This window comes from Engraulis encrasicolus, chromosome 15, assembly GCF_034702125.1.
Source record: "Engraulis encrasicolus isolate BLACKSEA-1 chromosome 15, IST_EnEncr_1.0, whole genome shotgun sequence".
NCBI classification, from domain to species: Eukaryota; Metazoa; Chordata; class Actinopteri; order Clupeiformes; family Engraulidae; genus Engraulis; species Engraulis encrasicolus.
The window spans coordinates 16,561,681-16,577,257 of NC_085871.1; the positions used below are offsets into that span (position 1 = coordinate 16,561,681).

The window sequence follows — 15,577 nt, forward strand, 5'->3', positions numbered from 1 at the left end:
GGGAGAAAGAAAGAAAAAGCAAAAGCGGCTCTTAAAATGGCACCCACAAGCGCTGGTTTTCCCTGTGTCTCTACTGCCCTCTGCAGGAGCCCCTGGCCTCTGCAGCCCTACCGGAGAGTACTGAGGAGGAGGAGGAGGAGGCAAGTCTCTTGATATGTGAATGAATGGAGGAGAAGGAGTCACTTATTTGTCATTGATTGATTGATCTGTCCATCCTTTTTTTTGTTTTTGTTTTTTCGTTTTGTGATGTTGCCAACAAGCCTCCTCTCCCTGCTCCTTGCTGCCCAATACTCCTCCTCCTCCTGTGTCATATGTCATGCGTGTGTGTGCGTGTGCTGCACGGGTCACCTTCAGCATCATTGTTGTTACATGTGCATCTCTAGGCCACCACAACAGGTGTGTGTGTGCGCGCGTGTTGTTCTGTGTGTTCTGAGTATGTGCACATGCTAAGGTTGCAAATGCTTGTTTTTACCAAGATGGATGCTTTTATTTTTTTACATTTAGATGTGTGCTACTTTTTTGTGCTTTTTTGTTTTGTTTAGATAAAAATGAATAAATAGATGAATTGGTTGGTTTGCCATGATGGGATTGGGGGCTAGAGTCAGATTGTGAACTGTATCTTTTCATTTTTGCTGTACCGCTGCATATAGTGAAAATGTGTTGACTTGTCGGAAAGTCCGTGCAAAAGTAAAATGGGCACACCAATGTAGCTGCTGATTTAGTCATAGATTTTGCCCCAAAAAGTTACAAATACAGAGATTTTCAATATGGTGGGCCAAGATTAAGCATGTGTCACCAATTCCACCAACAAAAGGGGCATCCGCTCTGGTCTCCTAAATTGGTGTGGCCCTCCCATTGAACGCCATTCATTCTCCTAGTCTCCTAACGGGACATGGCTGCCATAGGATAGCAGCTTACAGCCTTGTCATATTGATTATGGATGAAACTCCTCAGACGCCTGGATGTGCGAGCTTTTACCTTCAACTTGAAACTCTTTACGAACCATCTCCTACCAATGTATCGACTCCAGTTATACCACCATTAATCACAGAGAAATCCCATGTTTTCATCTTGTCCTTGCCTGGAAAACTTTTTTTCCCATTTTATTCTTTGTTTGTTTGTGTGTCTATGCCTCAAGTACAAAAATCAGTTTCATAAAAGTGTACATAAAAACACAGAACAAAATGGGTAATGCCCTGTGGGCGCATTCCAAATTTCCAGTAGATAAATCATTTCATTTCTACCCCACATCAACGTAGTATAAAATGATGGAACAGTAACCCCTGGGCCTTTGTGTCAGTCAGCCTAAAATAATGTGTTTTTGAGGCATACATGTGTCTTCTCTTTTTCCCCTTTCACATTCCGTTTCTGTTGTCTGTTTTTATTTCTCCATTTTTTTTCTCCTTGCCATCACTGTTGGTCTTGTGCTTTTTCTGAATCTGTCCCTCCCCTAAGTTTGCTGTCTTGAGCCATGAACTGTCTGCTGCTACTGCTGCTTTTATTTCGCTCATTTCTTTCTTTCTTTCTCTCTTTCCCCTCCCCCCACATCTTGGCTAATTTCTCTTTCTTTCTCTTGCTCTCCCTCTTTCTGTTTCTTACACTTTATCCGTCCTGTTCCTCTGTCTTTATTTCTCTCCCTCCTCTCTTTCTCTTTCTTCCTTCCTCTTCCTCTTCCTCTGTCTCTCTCTGCCTCTGCCTCTCTCTCTCTCTCTCTTTCTCTCTCTCTCTCCCTTTCTCTCCCTCTCTCACGGTTGCTCTTGTTTTGGGTTGGCTTAGTCTGAGTTAATTTCTCCCCCCTCACCCGTGGCGGAGCCCGGCTGTCCTGCATTGTGGCGTCAAGGCTTGCGCAAAACTGGCATTTCTCTTGTGCCCAAAAAACCTATGGTGAGGCATCGGTGTGTGAGATGTTCGTCCCACATCCCCTCAACCCCTCCTCTTACCACCATTACCACTCACCCTTTAAAAACAGCCTTTATCTCAAAGCTCTTGTGCCGTCAATGTCCGTTTTTTGTTTTGTTTTTTAACCTTTTAATATTCAGTCTTCAATGACCCGTACGATCGTCTGCTTAAAAATGATTCAAATCCAAGATGGCGTTAACCCTCTGCCTCCCTGGTCTCCTTTCCCCGATTGTCAGTGGGTGTCGTCTGTGTTCCTGCATGGGTTTCTTGACTGGTGCATTGCATTGTGCCTCGGTGTGCGCACTGTGTGTGCTTGTCTGTGCTGCTTTATGTTTTTGTATTTATTTATTTATTTGCTGCCGATGCAGTGAGACAAGCAAGCCTCCCTACCAGCACCACCACAGCCCCAATACCCGTCTTTGCTGTCCATTATTGCGTGCCTGCCTGCTGTGTGTGTCATCACTGTATTTGTTGGTCTTGAGTGGCCAGCCAACTTGACAAAGTATCGTGGGATTTCAAGATTTGAGAGAATTCTTCTGTCTCACTCTTTCACCCACACGGCTAACAAAAAAACCCCTATAAATCTATCAAATTTATCTGAGCAGTTGTCCAATCTTCCGTCATTTACTGCTCTTGAGGCGCGTTCAGGTTGACGGAGAACCATGCCGGTGCCTGTTCCGCACCTAATCTCACACCCGCTGGCGGATTCGCACCGCAACTTTGAGCATTTGGGGTCCGGAAAGTTGGTTTGCTATGCAAACCAGGGGGGGAAAAAAATTTTTTTTCTCTGCAAACCGAAATGACAACGTGAACATCTGTAAGTTCATATGGGGTAACACACGGTCACAAACAAAACAGCTCAGAGCCTGGAATGAACACCGGTGGGTGGTTCGCTGGTAAGCACATCAGTTGCGGGGACGGGCACTGGCACCGGCACCGTTCTGGTCGGCCTGAAAACGGTAATAAGAGATGGCTGAGTGGTTCTCACAAAAGCAAAAGTTTGCACCCAAGTCACTGCAGATGTGAAGAATTTGTTTCACCTGTGTTCAGAGCATGCTTGTTGTCCCCACCACCCCCTCACATGACAGTGGGAACCCCTCTGTCCGTCTCTTCTCCTGTCTCAAACTGCTGCTTAATGTCTTCATGTAAGCACCAGGGAGAGTGTTGGTCCTCTTGGTGTTGTCCCCCCTTGATGATTGGAGGGAGAAAATGGAGACAGACACGTCCCTTCTCCACTTAGCCCAAGAAAACAAACACTCTGTGTGTCTCCACCTTGCTTTGCTTGTCCCATCCCTAAGACTTCACTTGTCTTTTTGCTCCCCCACAGTAATTATCACAAAAATGTCTGTCGACTCGTTATCACTGTTGTCAAGTTCACCCGCACCAATGCCGTCTGACTTTGATGGGAATCTAATATATGTTCTTTGTCTTCCTTACCCCCTCCCCTAAAATGTCCACCTCTGCCTTCTTAACTACCATTCATCCCCTCTGCTACAAACCCTGCAACCCTCCCTAAAACATCTGCACTCCTTACCCCATCCACTCAACCCAACCCCACCATTTCCCATCTCCTCAACTCCTTCTCCCTTCCCAAAAAACTCTACCTACACTGACCCTTTCTCCACCAACCCCTGACCTCCACCATCCCCAACCCTTCCCATGGAATGTAATACTCTCTCCACCCCATTCACTCAACCTTCCCCCACCATTTTCCTTCCCTTTCCTAAAAACCTCCTCCTCTCCACCCACTACTTCTCTACCTTACCTACCTGCCTACCTCACCTCGTCCTCACCCCAGCAGCTGTCTGGTGGCAAGATCTCACCCAAGGACGACAAGGACGAGTCTCCAGCCTCGTGGCGCCAGGGCCTGCGCAAGACGGGCAGCTACGGAGCCCTGGCCGAGATTACGGCCACCAAGGAGGCGCAGAAGGAGAAGGACACGGCCGGCGTCATGCGCTCGGCCTCCAGCCCCCGCCTGTCCTCCTCGCTGGACAACAAGGAGAAGGAGAAGGAGAAGGTCAGTTGATTAGACTCTAGAGTGCTCACTTGGACAATGGAAGTGGGGTGTTTGGAGGTTAAATAGAGGTCCCTGAGGCAAGATGATGAGGGATGTGCTCCACTTTCAGCCCCCTCCTGTCTTCCTTCCTGGACAACAAGGGCAGGGAGAATGTGAGCTGCAGTACACTACAGGAGGTCTGAAGGACAAGGTCAGCCAGTGGAAAGGATCCCAGGCAATAGAGGGAGAGGTCATGTAGAGGTCAGAGAGAGACCCAGCTCAAAGAGAGTAGATTAGAGTAAGATACTTCAAGCTCATGCATTTTCTGGATCCGTGTGACGTCATGTGAACGCCCCTTTTGGAGACCTGCGGTTAGGAGACCTTTTGGAGGCTTGCGGTTGAGTATAAATAGAGTTCCATTGGCACTGTAGATGATGGTAGCGCACATCTACTATTCAATCGTGAACTTTCTTCACTGTCTCCTTATCTTTCTCTCTCTGGATCTCTTACCGTCAAAAACATACACACACAGAAATTCACAAACAGAATGAGGGAAACATGAGGGTGAACAGGAGAAGATGTTTCTATATTTGTAGCGCCTTCTGTGTAACAAAAACACAAACTCCTCACAAGGGTTAAGTAGTGCTTTGGCAGTTGTGGACCAGTTGCAGAAGTTTCTCAATGTAGAACTTTTTCCTTCCTCCAAAACACAGGAGAAGGAGAAGGGCCGGCTGGCGTACGTGGCTCCCACCATCCCCAGGAGGCTGGGCAGCACATCCGACATCAACGAGAAGGAGAACAGGTAAAAAAGTTAAAGAAGCGAAAGAGAACCCGAGAGATGGGACTGGGTGGCCACTAACTGGCCCTGCCCTCAACCAACTGCTGCACCCATGTCTGTGTGGGGAGAGCACACGCACATGTACAGATACGCCACAAGACCCTTCAGCACTTTGCATGCTACGATTGTGTTTTGTGTTTTTGTACGTTTTTGTGGGCGATCGCTGCACTGTTGCCCAGTTTTTATTGTGTGTGCGTGTGTCTGAATGCGTCACAGAAACGCCCAGTTAGCATGTGACCTGAGCTTATGGAGTGACACTTTTTTGCAAAAGCACATTTTTTGGTGCAATGCAGCATTGCCCAAGCAAAATGCACAAGAGTTACAAACGACTTAGAAATATAGTCCTTGAAGGTTATTTTAAATAAATCGAAGAATTGTATGTATCGAGAATGCAAGCATACTGATAGCTTCAGCTACTAGCCAAAAATGCCTACAAATAGCGTGTTGGATATTAGCATTAGCATCAGGTCTTCAGTACTGATTTGAAAAGAGGTTGTTTATGATGCGTGAAAAGGCTGTGTGTAGCACCCAGATTCTATTGTGAGGTTCTGGTTCCCCAGGGACTCTGCTGCTAGTTTGGTGCGCAGCGGCTCCTACACCAGGAGACGCTGGGACGATGACCTGAAGAACAATGAAGGAACCGCCCCCACCAACAGAACCTCCAGCTATCAGCGCAGGTTAGCTCTCGACTCCGCGGAGGGGGGACTCCTAATAATCTTAACCCTCCTGTTTCCAGGTTGTCTTAGGCCTTCATCCAAGTTCTTCCTAGAGGTTCTATTTGGCCTACTTCCAGGTTCTCCCTAGAACCTTGCAGAAGAACCTTGGGCTCTGAATTTTCCTATCTTGAAGACAAGCATGGGCTGTACGCATCATTCCATCTAACAGTGTATTAGGATACGTCTCCATGACAAGCGGCCTTCATATTTGAATACTTCAGCATAGGAAGGCTTGTGCCACTGAGTAGCTTTCCCTTTTCGTTATTCTCAACAAGAGCCATCAGCCATCAACTCTTAGCTGTTCTCTATTCCGGTATCGTAGGCTTCAGCCGTCAGCATATCGTGCAGCTTGTCCTCTCTGTGCCAACTCCAGGCTAATTGTATCGAATAGCACTAACATGTAGCCAAGGTCGTACACAATCATGCATTTCCCTTCTTAAGGGTTTTTGCTCGCTGAATATTATTTTTATTGTTATTGTTATTATGTTTTGTTTGACAAACCTAGCAGTGTTGTAATTCACAGTATTACACATTATATGGTAAGATGGCTTAACTGATGCCAGTATAGTGCATGCCCTGCTGACATACGGAGCCAATTCAGACGAGACCTCCATGGCATACACATCCCTTGCCCACTGCAGAGCCTTGCACCACATGCCACAGTTGGACCCACCTTGCCGTCCTTCACACCCATACGTTTGGAACACTGGATGTTGTGTTAAGTCTTTCGCCGATTTTCATAGATGTTGCATTACTGCCACCTACACGTTAATATGCGCATCTCCTTGTCATCGATTGATGGTAGTGTTATACTGGCTAAACATGATGGCGAATCGGAGCCATTTATTTCAATACAAAGAAGTGGTCAAAACGATATCTTTTGTACATATCCATGTTTCACACCTGATGCCTACAAGTAGCATGTAGTTAAAGGAGTCATCTGAATTTGAAAGCATTTTGAGCTGTTTTGAAACACTTTTTTCCTTAACTAACCCATTAAGACTGGGAGCAGCGTCTGTGCAACATTTTTTAGACCCTGTTCAAGATCCTTCAGGTCTGAATGGGTACAATGTACTGAGTTAGAAAGATATAAATGATGAATAGATTCATAATGTCGCTTCATACACAACTCCATAGGTTCGTAATAGCTAATAGGACAGGCTAGCAGGCACAACTGTGGCAGAGCTTTAGATGTTATTTTTCTGTTGTGTTGTTTTATTTGCTGATTTATGTATGTTACTGCTGTTTGATGTCATTTGATTTTATGTGTGGCAATGTTGTTGTGTATGCTTTTTTGCTAGCGTGTGTATCTGAATGAATGTGGATTATGTGCATAGATCACTTTTTAAATGTCGGTGCACCACGCGTGCATTTCTGGTTTTAGTTTTGTTGAATATATATGTTAGCATATATATGTGTGTACGTATGTGTGCTGTTCAGCTAACGCGCCTTTCTTGCCCGCTCCTGCCCCTTACCCCCCACCCACCACCCCCACTACTACCCCTTGTCACCCACATTTTTACCCCATACCCGTCCTCATCTCTACCTCTGCCCATACCCCTACACCTACCCGCTCCTACTTCTGTCCCCCTCACCTCGCTCTCTTTTGCCCCCTCCCTTACCCTCTCCATAACCCTCTCTACCCACACCCAATGCCTCCCTACCCCTACCCTTACCCACACTCCAACCCCTACTTCTCACTATCCCCCATCGCTTCTTTTTTCGTTCCCCTACCCATCACCGTCTCCCTTACCCCCTATCCTACCCCCCCCCTATCACCTCCATTCCCCCTATCCCTCTCTTCATCCCTTCCACTCCTTTGACCCTCTCACTTCCACCCCTTTCACACCAATTCTTACCCCCCATCACCCCCTCCTCCACCTCCCTTCCACCTCCACCTCCACCTCTCATGGCTCCGCACGGCAGCACGTCCCACACGCTAGCGCTGGGCCGGAGCGGCAGCACGCGGGACGTGCCGGCCAAGTCCCCTTCGGCCTCCAGCCTGGACCCTAACACCTGTAACACTAAACCCTGGCAGGCCTCGTCCTACTACCAGTCTTACAGCATTCACCGAAGGTACCAAGAAACTCCCCCCACCACAACCACCACCAACAACCACTCCCCATCCCAACTATTTCCCCTCATCATTGAAACAAAAATAATCAAACTACTACCAACCTCAATCCCCTATGAAAGACCTTCATGTGTATTTTTTGTTTGTCCTTCTTCTCCTGAGAGTCCCCTTGACTTGACTATAATGGTGTAAATAATCACCGATTTTATAGATGCATCGATCCTACAGCCGGCGATTCAATTAATCGATTCGTCCGCAAGAGAATTGATAAATCGTTATTAATCGATTCCTCAATTTCCGGTATTATTGCCCTCATTTTGTGAGGCATTTTATTTTGCTCATGCATTAATAAAAATATTACACACATAAGCCTAGCCTGTAATTTGAAAAAAAATATGACCCATTGATTTAATCAAATCGAATTGAATCCTGTAGCATTCTTAAGTATCGAAAAGAATCAAATCGTTAGCCTAAATAATCAATATTGACTTGAATCGCCATGAAGGCTCAGTAAGACCCTTACTTGACTAATCGTAATTGTGGTAGCAGAGTTGGTAGATGCTGTCTTCTTGTTTTCTCTGTGGTGGTATCCTCCTGAATCCTGAACACCCACGGCTTTACCTGTGCAGAAGCACACCTGGGAAAAACACCTGCCACACCACAACACTAGCCTCTAGCGTTGATTGATTGCCTACTGACATGTTTTGTGCCCATCTCTCTCCTCTGTCTGTCACTCTCTCTAACTGTATCTGTCAATCTAACTCTAAAGGTGATTATATACAGGGCAACTTTTTGAGTAATCTGTCCGGGCAACGATACGATAACATGTGATTTCGACTGTTTATCATATAATATTTTAATTAGGAGAACTTGTATTAGCAGCAGACAACTTTTTTCAACCATTCCGTTAGGAAAGGAATAGCAAATCTTAATCTTGCTCAAAAAGTGACCCTGCTTATCATTACCCTAACTCTGCTGGCTGTTGTGATGCCATAGTGGGGGTGTATCAATATGGGATGGAGGAGGGGCATGCTAATTTATTTAGTAATGCATTTTGGCTTGCATTAGCGTGTTGATATGATATGGGTAATGAAGAATCATAAGAGCGGTAGCTTAACATTGGGATCCTTCCATCTCTCTTTATCTCTGCCTCTGCCTCTTTATCTTCCTTTTTTCTGCACCATGGCCATCTCTCTCTCTCTCTCTCTTTCTTTCTTTCTTTCTTTCTTTCTTTCTCTCTCTCTCTCTCTCTCTCTCTCTCTCTCTCTCTCTCTCTCTCTCTCTCTCTCTCTCTCTCTCTCTCTCTCTCTCTCTCTCTCTCTCTCTCTCTCTCTCTCCCTCCCTCCTCATCCCCCTGCCTCATCCCTCCTCACACCCTTTTATGTTCTACATCCCATAGCGGTTCGTTTGGTCGGAGGAACGAGGACTCGCTCACCTCCTCTTCTGCCCCGTCCTCCACCTCCACCACCACCACCTCTTCCTCCTCCACCACCTCTGCCCTCAGCGGGAGCAGCAGCATCACCTCCCCCACGGGCCACCGCAGCCTGCTGTCCAGCCTCAGCTCTGGCACCTCCTCCTCCACCACCACCTCCACACGCCCCTCCTCCACCAGCCTCACCAGCAGGTAACACGCTCTACAACTATTACGCTACCATCAGACACATGCTTTTGGCAATGCAGGGGTGCATTTCTTGAAACCATAGTTGCTTACTACGTTAGCTACTTCATTAATTGCAATGCATTTTCCCATTGGCAACTGCCAAAGTTGCTAACTGTTAACAACTACGCTTTTGAGAAATGCACTCCAGGACGGTGGGAGTATTTGACAGAGACACTAAGTGACGTTAGGGTGATGGCGGATGGTGGGAACACAATTGGTTTGTATCAATGGTGGGGCATTTGCAGCAACTACTTCATTGGCTGAGGCACGCGTGCCATCTGTCAAAAAGTTCCGACATTCCTCAACTCACGGAAATTCCACTTTATAGTCAGGGAACTCATGGAAAAGTTATGGAATTTTAAACTCTCGTATGATTTTTAGGTACTGGTCGGAGGAGAGCGTGGACAAGGAGAAGGAGAAGGAATCGGCCGCGGTCATCCCCACCATCAACACTGCCTCCACCACCACCACCTCCACTACTGGCACTGGGCTGGGCCCAGATGGCAGAGAGAGACGCAGGTAAGACACACAGGCGCACGCAGGCAGACATGCACGCGCACGCAGTTGCAGACCCACACAGATGCAGACAGACACAGATGCAGACCCACACAGATGCAGACCCACACAGATGCAGACCCACACAGATGCAGACCCACACAGATGCAGACCCACACAGATGCAGACCCACACAGATGCAGACACACGCAGTTGCAGACCCACACAGATGCAGACAGACACACGCAGACAGACACACGCAGACAGACACACGCAGACAGACACACGCAGACAGACACACGCAGACAGACACACGCAGACAGACACACGCAGACAGACACACGCAGACAGACACACGCAGACAGACACACGCAGACAGACACACACAGACAGACACACACAGACATGCATCTTTTGATATGTCCAGTTGTTCACTTTTGCTCATTCCATCAGTTTAATCATATCAGTTGTCATTTTTTTTTTGCATATGTTGTTTTATTGCTCTGTGTTTTGATGGTCCAATACCAGTTAAATTCACTTCATGTTATTTCATATAGCCTCTAAGGTGATGTAACACACTTTGATACACACAGAGCATCACTCTGCATTGTATAGGTCTTCACATACTGTACCCACTACTACCCAATGGCACTTTTTATACACCGTATAAACCTCCGTGATAACCACTAGGGGCCCATGGCAGAGAATAGTGTATGAGCGAGAGATAAATCAGGCAGGTTCTTTTCCGGTATCCACTTTACATTGGATGAACGCGCCTTTCGGAGACCTTCGATTAGGAGACCTTCGGAGTCTTGAGGTTGAGAATAAATGGAGTCCCCTTAGCGCTGTAGATGGTGGTATCGCACGTCTTGTGCAAAAACCACGAAAAGAGAAGAAGAAGGAGGGACAACGCCCCCTTAGGACAGTGTTTCCCAACCAGGGGTACGTGTACCACTAGGGGTACGCGAGCACACCTCAGGGGGTACGTGGAGAAATGTAATAATAACATACACATGGAGTGTAGCCACTTTGGGATAGCAGAATAGATATAGAGCACGCGTAAGGGGGTACTCTTCATATGACAACATGGCTTAGGGGGTACGCAGAAGAAAAAAGGTTGGGAAACGCTGCCTTAGGAGACCGAATTTTGAGCACACTCCTTTGCATTGGATGGGCGGGTTTTAACATATCTTTCTCTACTAGAAGATTCTTTGCCCATGGTCTGTGGGCACTTACAAAGAAGCATGCTTGCATACTTGTCAGGGAAGTAGAAGATAGCCGCCATGCACACAGTTCATTTCTTTAAAGATCAGGCACACGCATGCACGCACACACACACATGCCTTTAGACAAACCAGTGAGCATATATTTGTTGTAGATAAGGTTGTTGACTCTCGTTCAATAGCACAGCACAGCACAGCAGGCCGTTGGTGCTGAGTCATGGGGTGTGTGTGTCTGTGTGTCTGTGTGTCTATGTATGTGTGTGTGTCTGTGTGCGTGTGCATGTTGATGTTTGCCCAGCGTGTGCTGAGTGTTAAACTGCCTGACTGACTATCCACTGGGGCAGCAGATCCAGACCCCCTCTCTCTGCCCCCTACTATACCCCCCTCCCCCATCCTCCTTTCCTCTACCACCAGTTTACCCTCTACCCTCTTCTCTTCTCTCCTCTTCTCTCCTCTCCTCTACTCTCCTCTCCTCTCTTCTCATCTCCTCTCCTCTCCTCTCCTCTCCTCTCCTAACTCCCTTCTCCTCTCTTCTGCTGACTCCCTTCTCCTCTCCTCAGCTAACTCTCTTCTCCTCTCTTCCCATCTCCCTCCTTCTCCCTTCTCCTCCCTGATTCCTCTCTTCTCTCGTTCACTCACTCCTCTCGTCCACCAGCCCCCTGATAGTCTCTTCTCCTCTGCTTCCAGTCTTCTGTTCCATCTCGTTTCCTCCCCATGATCCTCTCCACTACTTTCTTTTCTGGCCTGAGGAGAGCCACCTGCTGGGGCTGGATTTTCTCTCGCTCGCTCGCTCTCTCGCTCTCTCTCTCTCTCTCTCTCTCTCTCTCTCTCTCTCTCGCTCTCTCGCTCTCTCGCTCTCTCTCTCTCTCTCTCTCTCTCGCTCGCTCGCTCGCTCCCTGCTCTCTCTCTCTGTACCTCTCAGACTTCTCCTTATAAGGCAGCTGTCTGTGGAATGGGCTCTCTTTTTTTCTTTTGAAGGCCAAGGAGTCACAAGCAGAGAGATTTAGCCATCATGAAGGAGTTCATATTTTTGGTCTGGGGGAGAGCGAAAGGAGGAAGAAGAAGGGGGGGGGATGTTTCTTTTCACCAAAAAAAAGTTATTTTTAGCGCGCTTCTGAATCCACTCAGTTCCCCTTCTCGGGTCATGACTCTCCAGTCAACAACTTGATGTCTTTATAAATAATAAAAAGTTAAGTTAAGTATTTAATGTGCTTATGCCTGGCCAGAGGCTTAAGATTAAGGAGTAGGGCATGTGTCTCTGTGTGTATATATTTGTTGCCAGGCTTCCTTGCCCTTGTATTGACCCGCGTGTTCTAATGGTTTACATTATCCATGTGATGCGTGTGCTGCTGTTGGCCAGCTGAGCCCTATGTAAATGTACAGTACGGTAGTTTTAAATACGCTTCACTTCTGTGCCCAGTCTGACCAGGGCAGATGACTTCACTGAGTTTTATGGTCTTCCTCGAGACTGTACAGACTATGCAGCAGTTGTTTCCATTGCTGTTTAATCACCAGTCATGATATTTGCATACACTTAAAACTTTGGTCAGTATGTACACGCATTGCTCACTGCTTTTATTTGTGTCCGTGCATAACTGTGGTGTGTGTGTGTGTGTGTCCGTGTGTGCGTGCCTGCGTGTGTGTGTGTGTGTGCAGATCATACCTCACTCCTGTCCGGGATGAAGAGTCGGAGTCCCAGAGGAAAGCTCGTTCAAGACAGGCCAGGCAGTCCAGGAGGTCTACCCAGGCAAGTCTCATGTTTATTTGAAAGCTGCATCTTTATATACTTAGTATACGAACAGTTCGCAAAAATATAAGGATAGGGATGAGGGATAGTCCCCTTCCTCAAAGTCATATTCATGGTCAGTGTCACAAAGCTGTTAGTTAACTTAACTTGACTATGAAAGTAAAGTGAAAGCTCAACTGGGAAACTCCAACTCTCATTGTCATTGGGACACAGCACTCCACAGCACAAAAGTGAACACTGCACACAGCGAAATTGCATTTATGCTTCACCCGTGCAAGGGAGCAGTCATCAGTCATGGAGGAGGATTGGGGGGGTGGTTAATTGAGAATAACATGCCAGTGTGAAATGAGTCACCAAACGAAAATAGTTTTTATATTGAACACAAGCAAATCAGGAAAATCATTTGATTAGAAAACAAAGTTTTTAATTGCTACTTTGTTGTGTGAATATTATTTTCCGCTGGACGGAAGCATACAAGGCCACACTTTATGGATTTAGCGCTATTTAACCTCGTCATGATTTGGGGCAACATTCTTTCTTGTTCTGGAATTAATGTCATGCTTCCTGGGGCTTTCTTCCGAACATGAGCACAGCTTTATTAACAAATCTCTGGTCTGTAGAAGGCAAGAAAGTAATTAAACACTTGTTTTCAATTCGTGTCTCGTAAACCATTTTTGATGGCTTAATTTTTAAAAAATTGGTCTGGATTAATTTGTCATTTTTCAAAAGCGTTTCTAAGTGCTTTCGAAAGCACTCACACCATGTTGTATAATTACTGTGACATTGACTTAACACGCAGCTTTTGAGTGCAGATGTTAGAGAATGACTGAATTGTCTCTACTGAGCTGAATGAATTCCTTCTTTAAAGTAGTGTTAAACTTTTTGACCTTGTGCTTTACCTTTACATTGACCTTGACCACTTGGCCTTGTCTTTGACCTTTTTGACGTTTTTATTTAGTATTTGTTCTTTGACCTGACAATAGTTCAAGTGTAGCATCACACACACTCAAAGGCTCTGTAAGCCTGTTTGTGAACAGAATGAGTTCTCTGTACAAAATGAAATGACCAGGTTATTTATTTATTTATTTTTTTAATCTGGGTCTGACCTTTGAACTGAAGTCCTTATTAACTTATATTTTGACCTTTCTGATCCTAAAGCGTTTGATTCCAATTTTCCACCTTTGTGACCTAAAGCACATTTAGCAAGCCTTGTTGACCCTTTTGACCCAAATTGTTTTTGACCTGGTGTGTGACCTTTTTAAAACTTTTCTTTTGTTTCTTCTTCTTTTCCCCCAGGGGGTGACCCTGACAGACCTGCAGGAGGCAGAGAAGACCATCGTGCGCAGCCGTGGCAGCACGCGCCGCGAGGAGGAGAAAGAGGAGAAGGAGAAGCAGGACAAGGAGAAGCAGCAGGAGGAGAAGAAAGAGACGGAGGCCAAGGAGGACGACTTCAGGTCACGCTATCGCAGCAGCACATCGGACGAAGTGGGTGGCTGACCGTCTGTCGCCGTCTTGACGATTTTCGTGTCTGTGCGCGCGCATGCCTCTTTATGACACTCTGTAGACATATATTTTGATAAACGGACATTTTCTTCCCTCTGTTTTCCGAAATAACTTCGCTCCACACACCATTGGATAACCCGCATAACTATGCTGTCGAGAGCTTTCATTTATGTGTTCAGCTTGTGCGCGGCAGTGTTAAAGGAAGGGAAAAGTCAATCAAGTCTAGGTTTTGTAAAAAGAATCTAGAATGACTGTGTCTCCTTGTGAACTTGACAAGTTAAACAATAATGTCGATGATCAGAAACTGAACTGAATGAATTGAGCAAACTACACACATGGAGTGTGTGTTTGTTTGTTTGCTGACAGCAACGTTTGACCTTCAGTGACCTTTCTCTCTCTTTCTTTCATTTATGTCCTCCCTTCCTCTCTTTTCCTTTACCCCATCTCTTCCCTCCTCTCTCTTTTTCATCTCACTCCCCTCATTTGGATTCTACCTCTCTCTCGTTCTCTCTCGCTCTCGCTCGCTTGCACTATCCCTTTCTCTCTCTTTCTCGCTTACACTGTCTTTATCTCTCTCTCGCTCTCGCTCACACTCTTTCTTTTCCTCTCTCTCCCTATCTTTCCCTCTCTCTCCACTTCTCTCTGTTTCTCTCTTACCTTCAATCTCCCTCCCTTCCTCCTCCCCCTCCTCCTTCTTTTCCCCCTCCCTCCCTCCGTCTCTCCGCCCCTCCTCCTCCACAGCCCTACTCGCGCTACAGCAGGACCAGTTCCACCTCCTCGGTGGGCAGCACCCTGGGTCTGGGTGGCTCCTCGGGCTCCACTCCCTCCAGCTCCTCTGGCCTCAGCACCACCTCCTCCGGCAGCGCGCTCTACTCCTCCCTCAACCGGCCCAACTCCCTCTCCGGCATCACCTCCTCCTACTCCCGCACCTCCGCACGCGATATAGACAAAGGTGAGGAGTGCGCACACATGCTGCACGCACGCACACCCGAGCGCCTGTACACGCGCACACACGCACACATGTACACACATGTACACACACAGACACACACACACACACACACACACGCACAGATGTACGCACACATGTACGCACACACACACACACACGCAGGCACACACACACACATGTACACACACATGCACACATGTACACACACATGTATACACACACACACACACACACACACACACACGCACGCACAGATGTACGCACACATGTACACACACACACACATGTGAGCACACACACACACACACACACACACACACACACACACACACACACACACACACACACACACACACACACACACACACACACACACACACACACACCCACACAGTGAAGCTGGGAAAGCAAAGAGCTTCAAGTTACACTTGTTCTCTCGAGCTCTTCCATTCTCCTTCAGAACAATATCTCATT

The 15,577-nt window shown here is 46.9% G+C and overlaps 1 protein-coding gene across 9 annotated transcripts in view; it reads left to right on the forward strand.

Moving 5' to 3' along the window:
- The window catches only part of ppp1r12a (protein phosphatase 1, regulatory subunit 12A), a 111,617-nt gene that overhangs the window by 70,271 nt on the left and 25,769 nt on the right, over positions 1-15,577 (forward strand). Inside the window, exons 10-19 of one of the 9 annotated variants that reach the window (XM_063217144.1) lie at positions 87-140; positions 3,698-3,916; positions 4,609-4,697; positions 5,294-5,410; positions 7,376-7,525; positions 8,923-9,147; positions 9,565-9,702; positions 12,558-12,648; positions 13,945-14,133; positions 14,893-15,103. In XM_063217144.1, coding sequence (XP_063073214.1) covers positions 87-140; positions 3,698-3,916; positions 4,609-4,697; positions 5,294-5,410; positions 7,376-7,525; positions 8,923-9,147; positions 9,565-9,702; positions 12,558-12,648; positions 13,945-14,133; positions 14,893-15,103 — 1,483 coding nt within the window. The remainder of the gene's footprint in view (positions 1-86; positions 141-3,697; positions 3,917-4,608; positions 4,698-5,293; positions 5,411-7,375; positions 7,526-8,922; positions 9,148-9,564; positions 9,703-12,557; positions 12,649-13,944; positions 14,134-14,892; positions 15,104-15,577) is intronic. The other 8 variants (XM_063217146.1, XM_063217145.1, XM_063217151.1 and 5 more) reach the window with 8 other exon arrangements.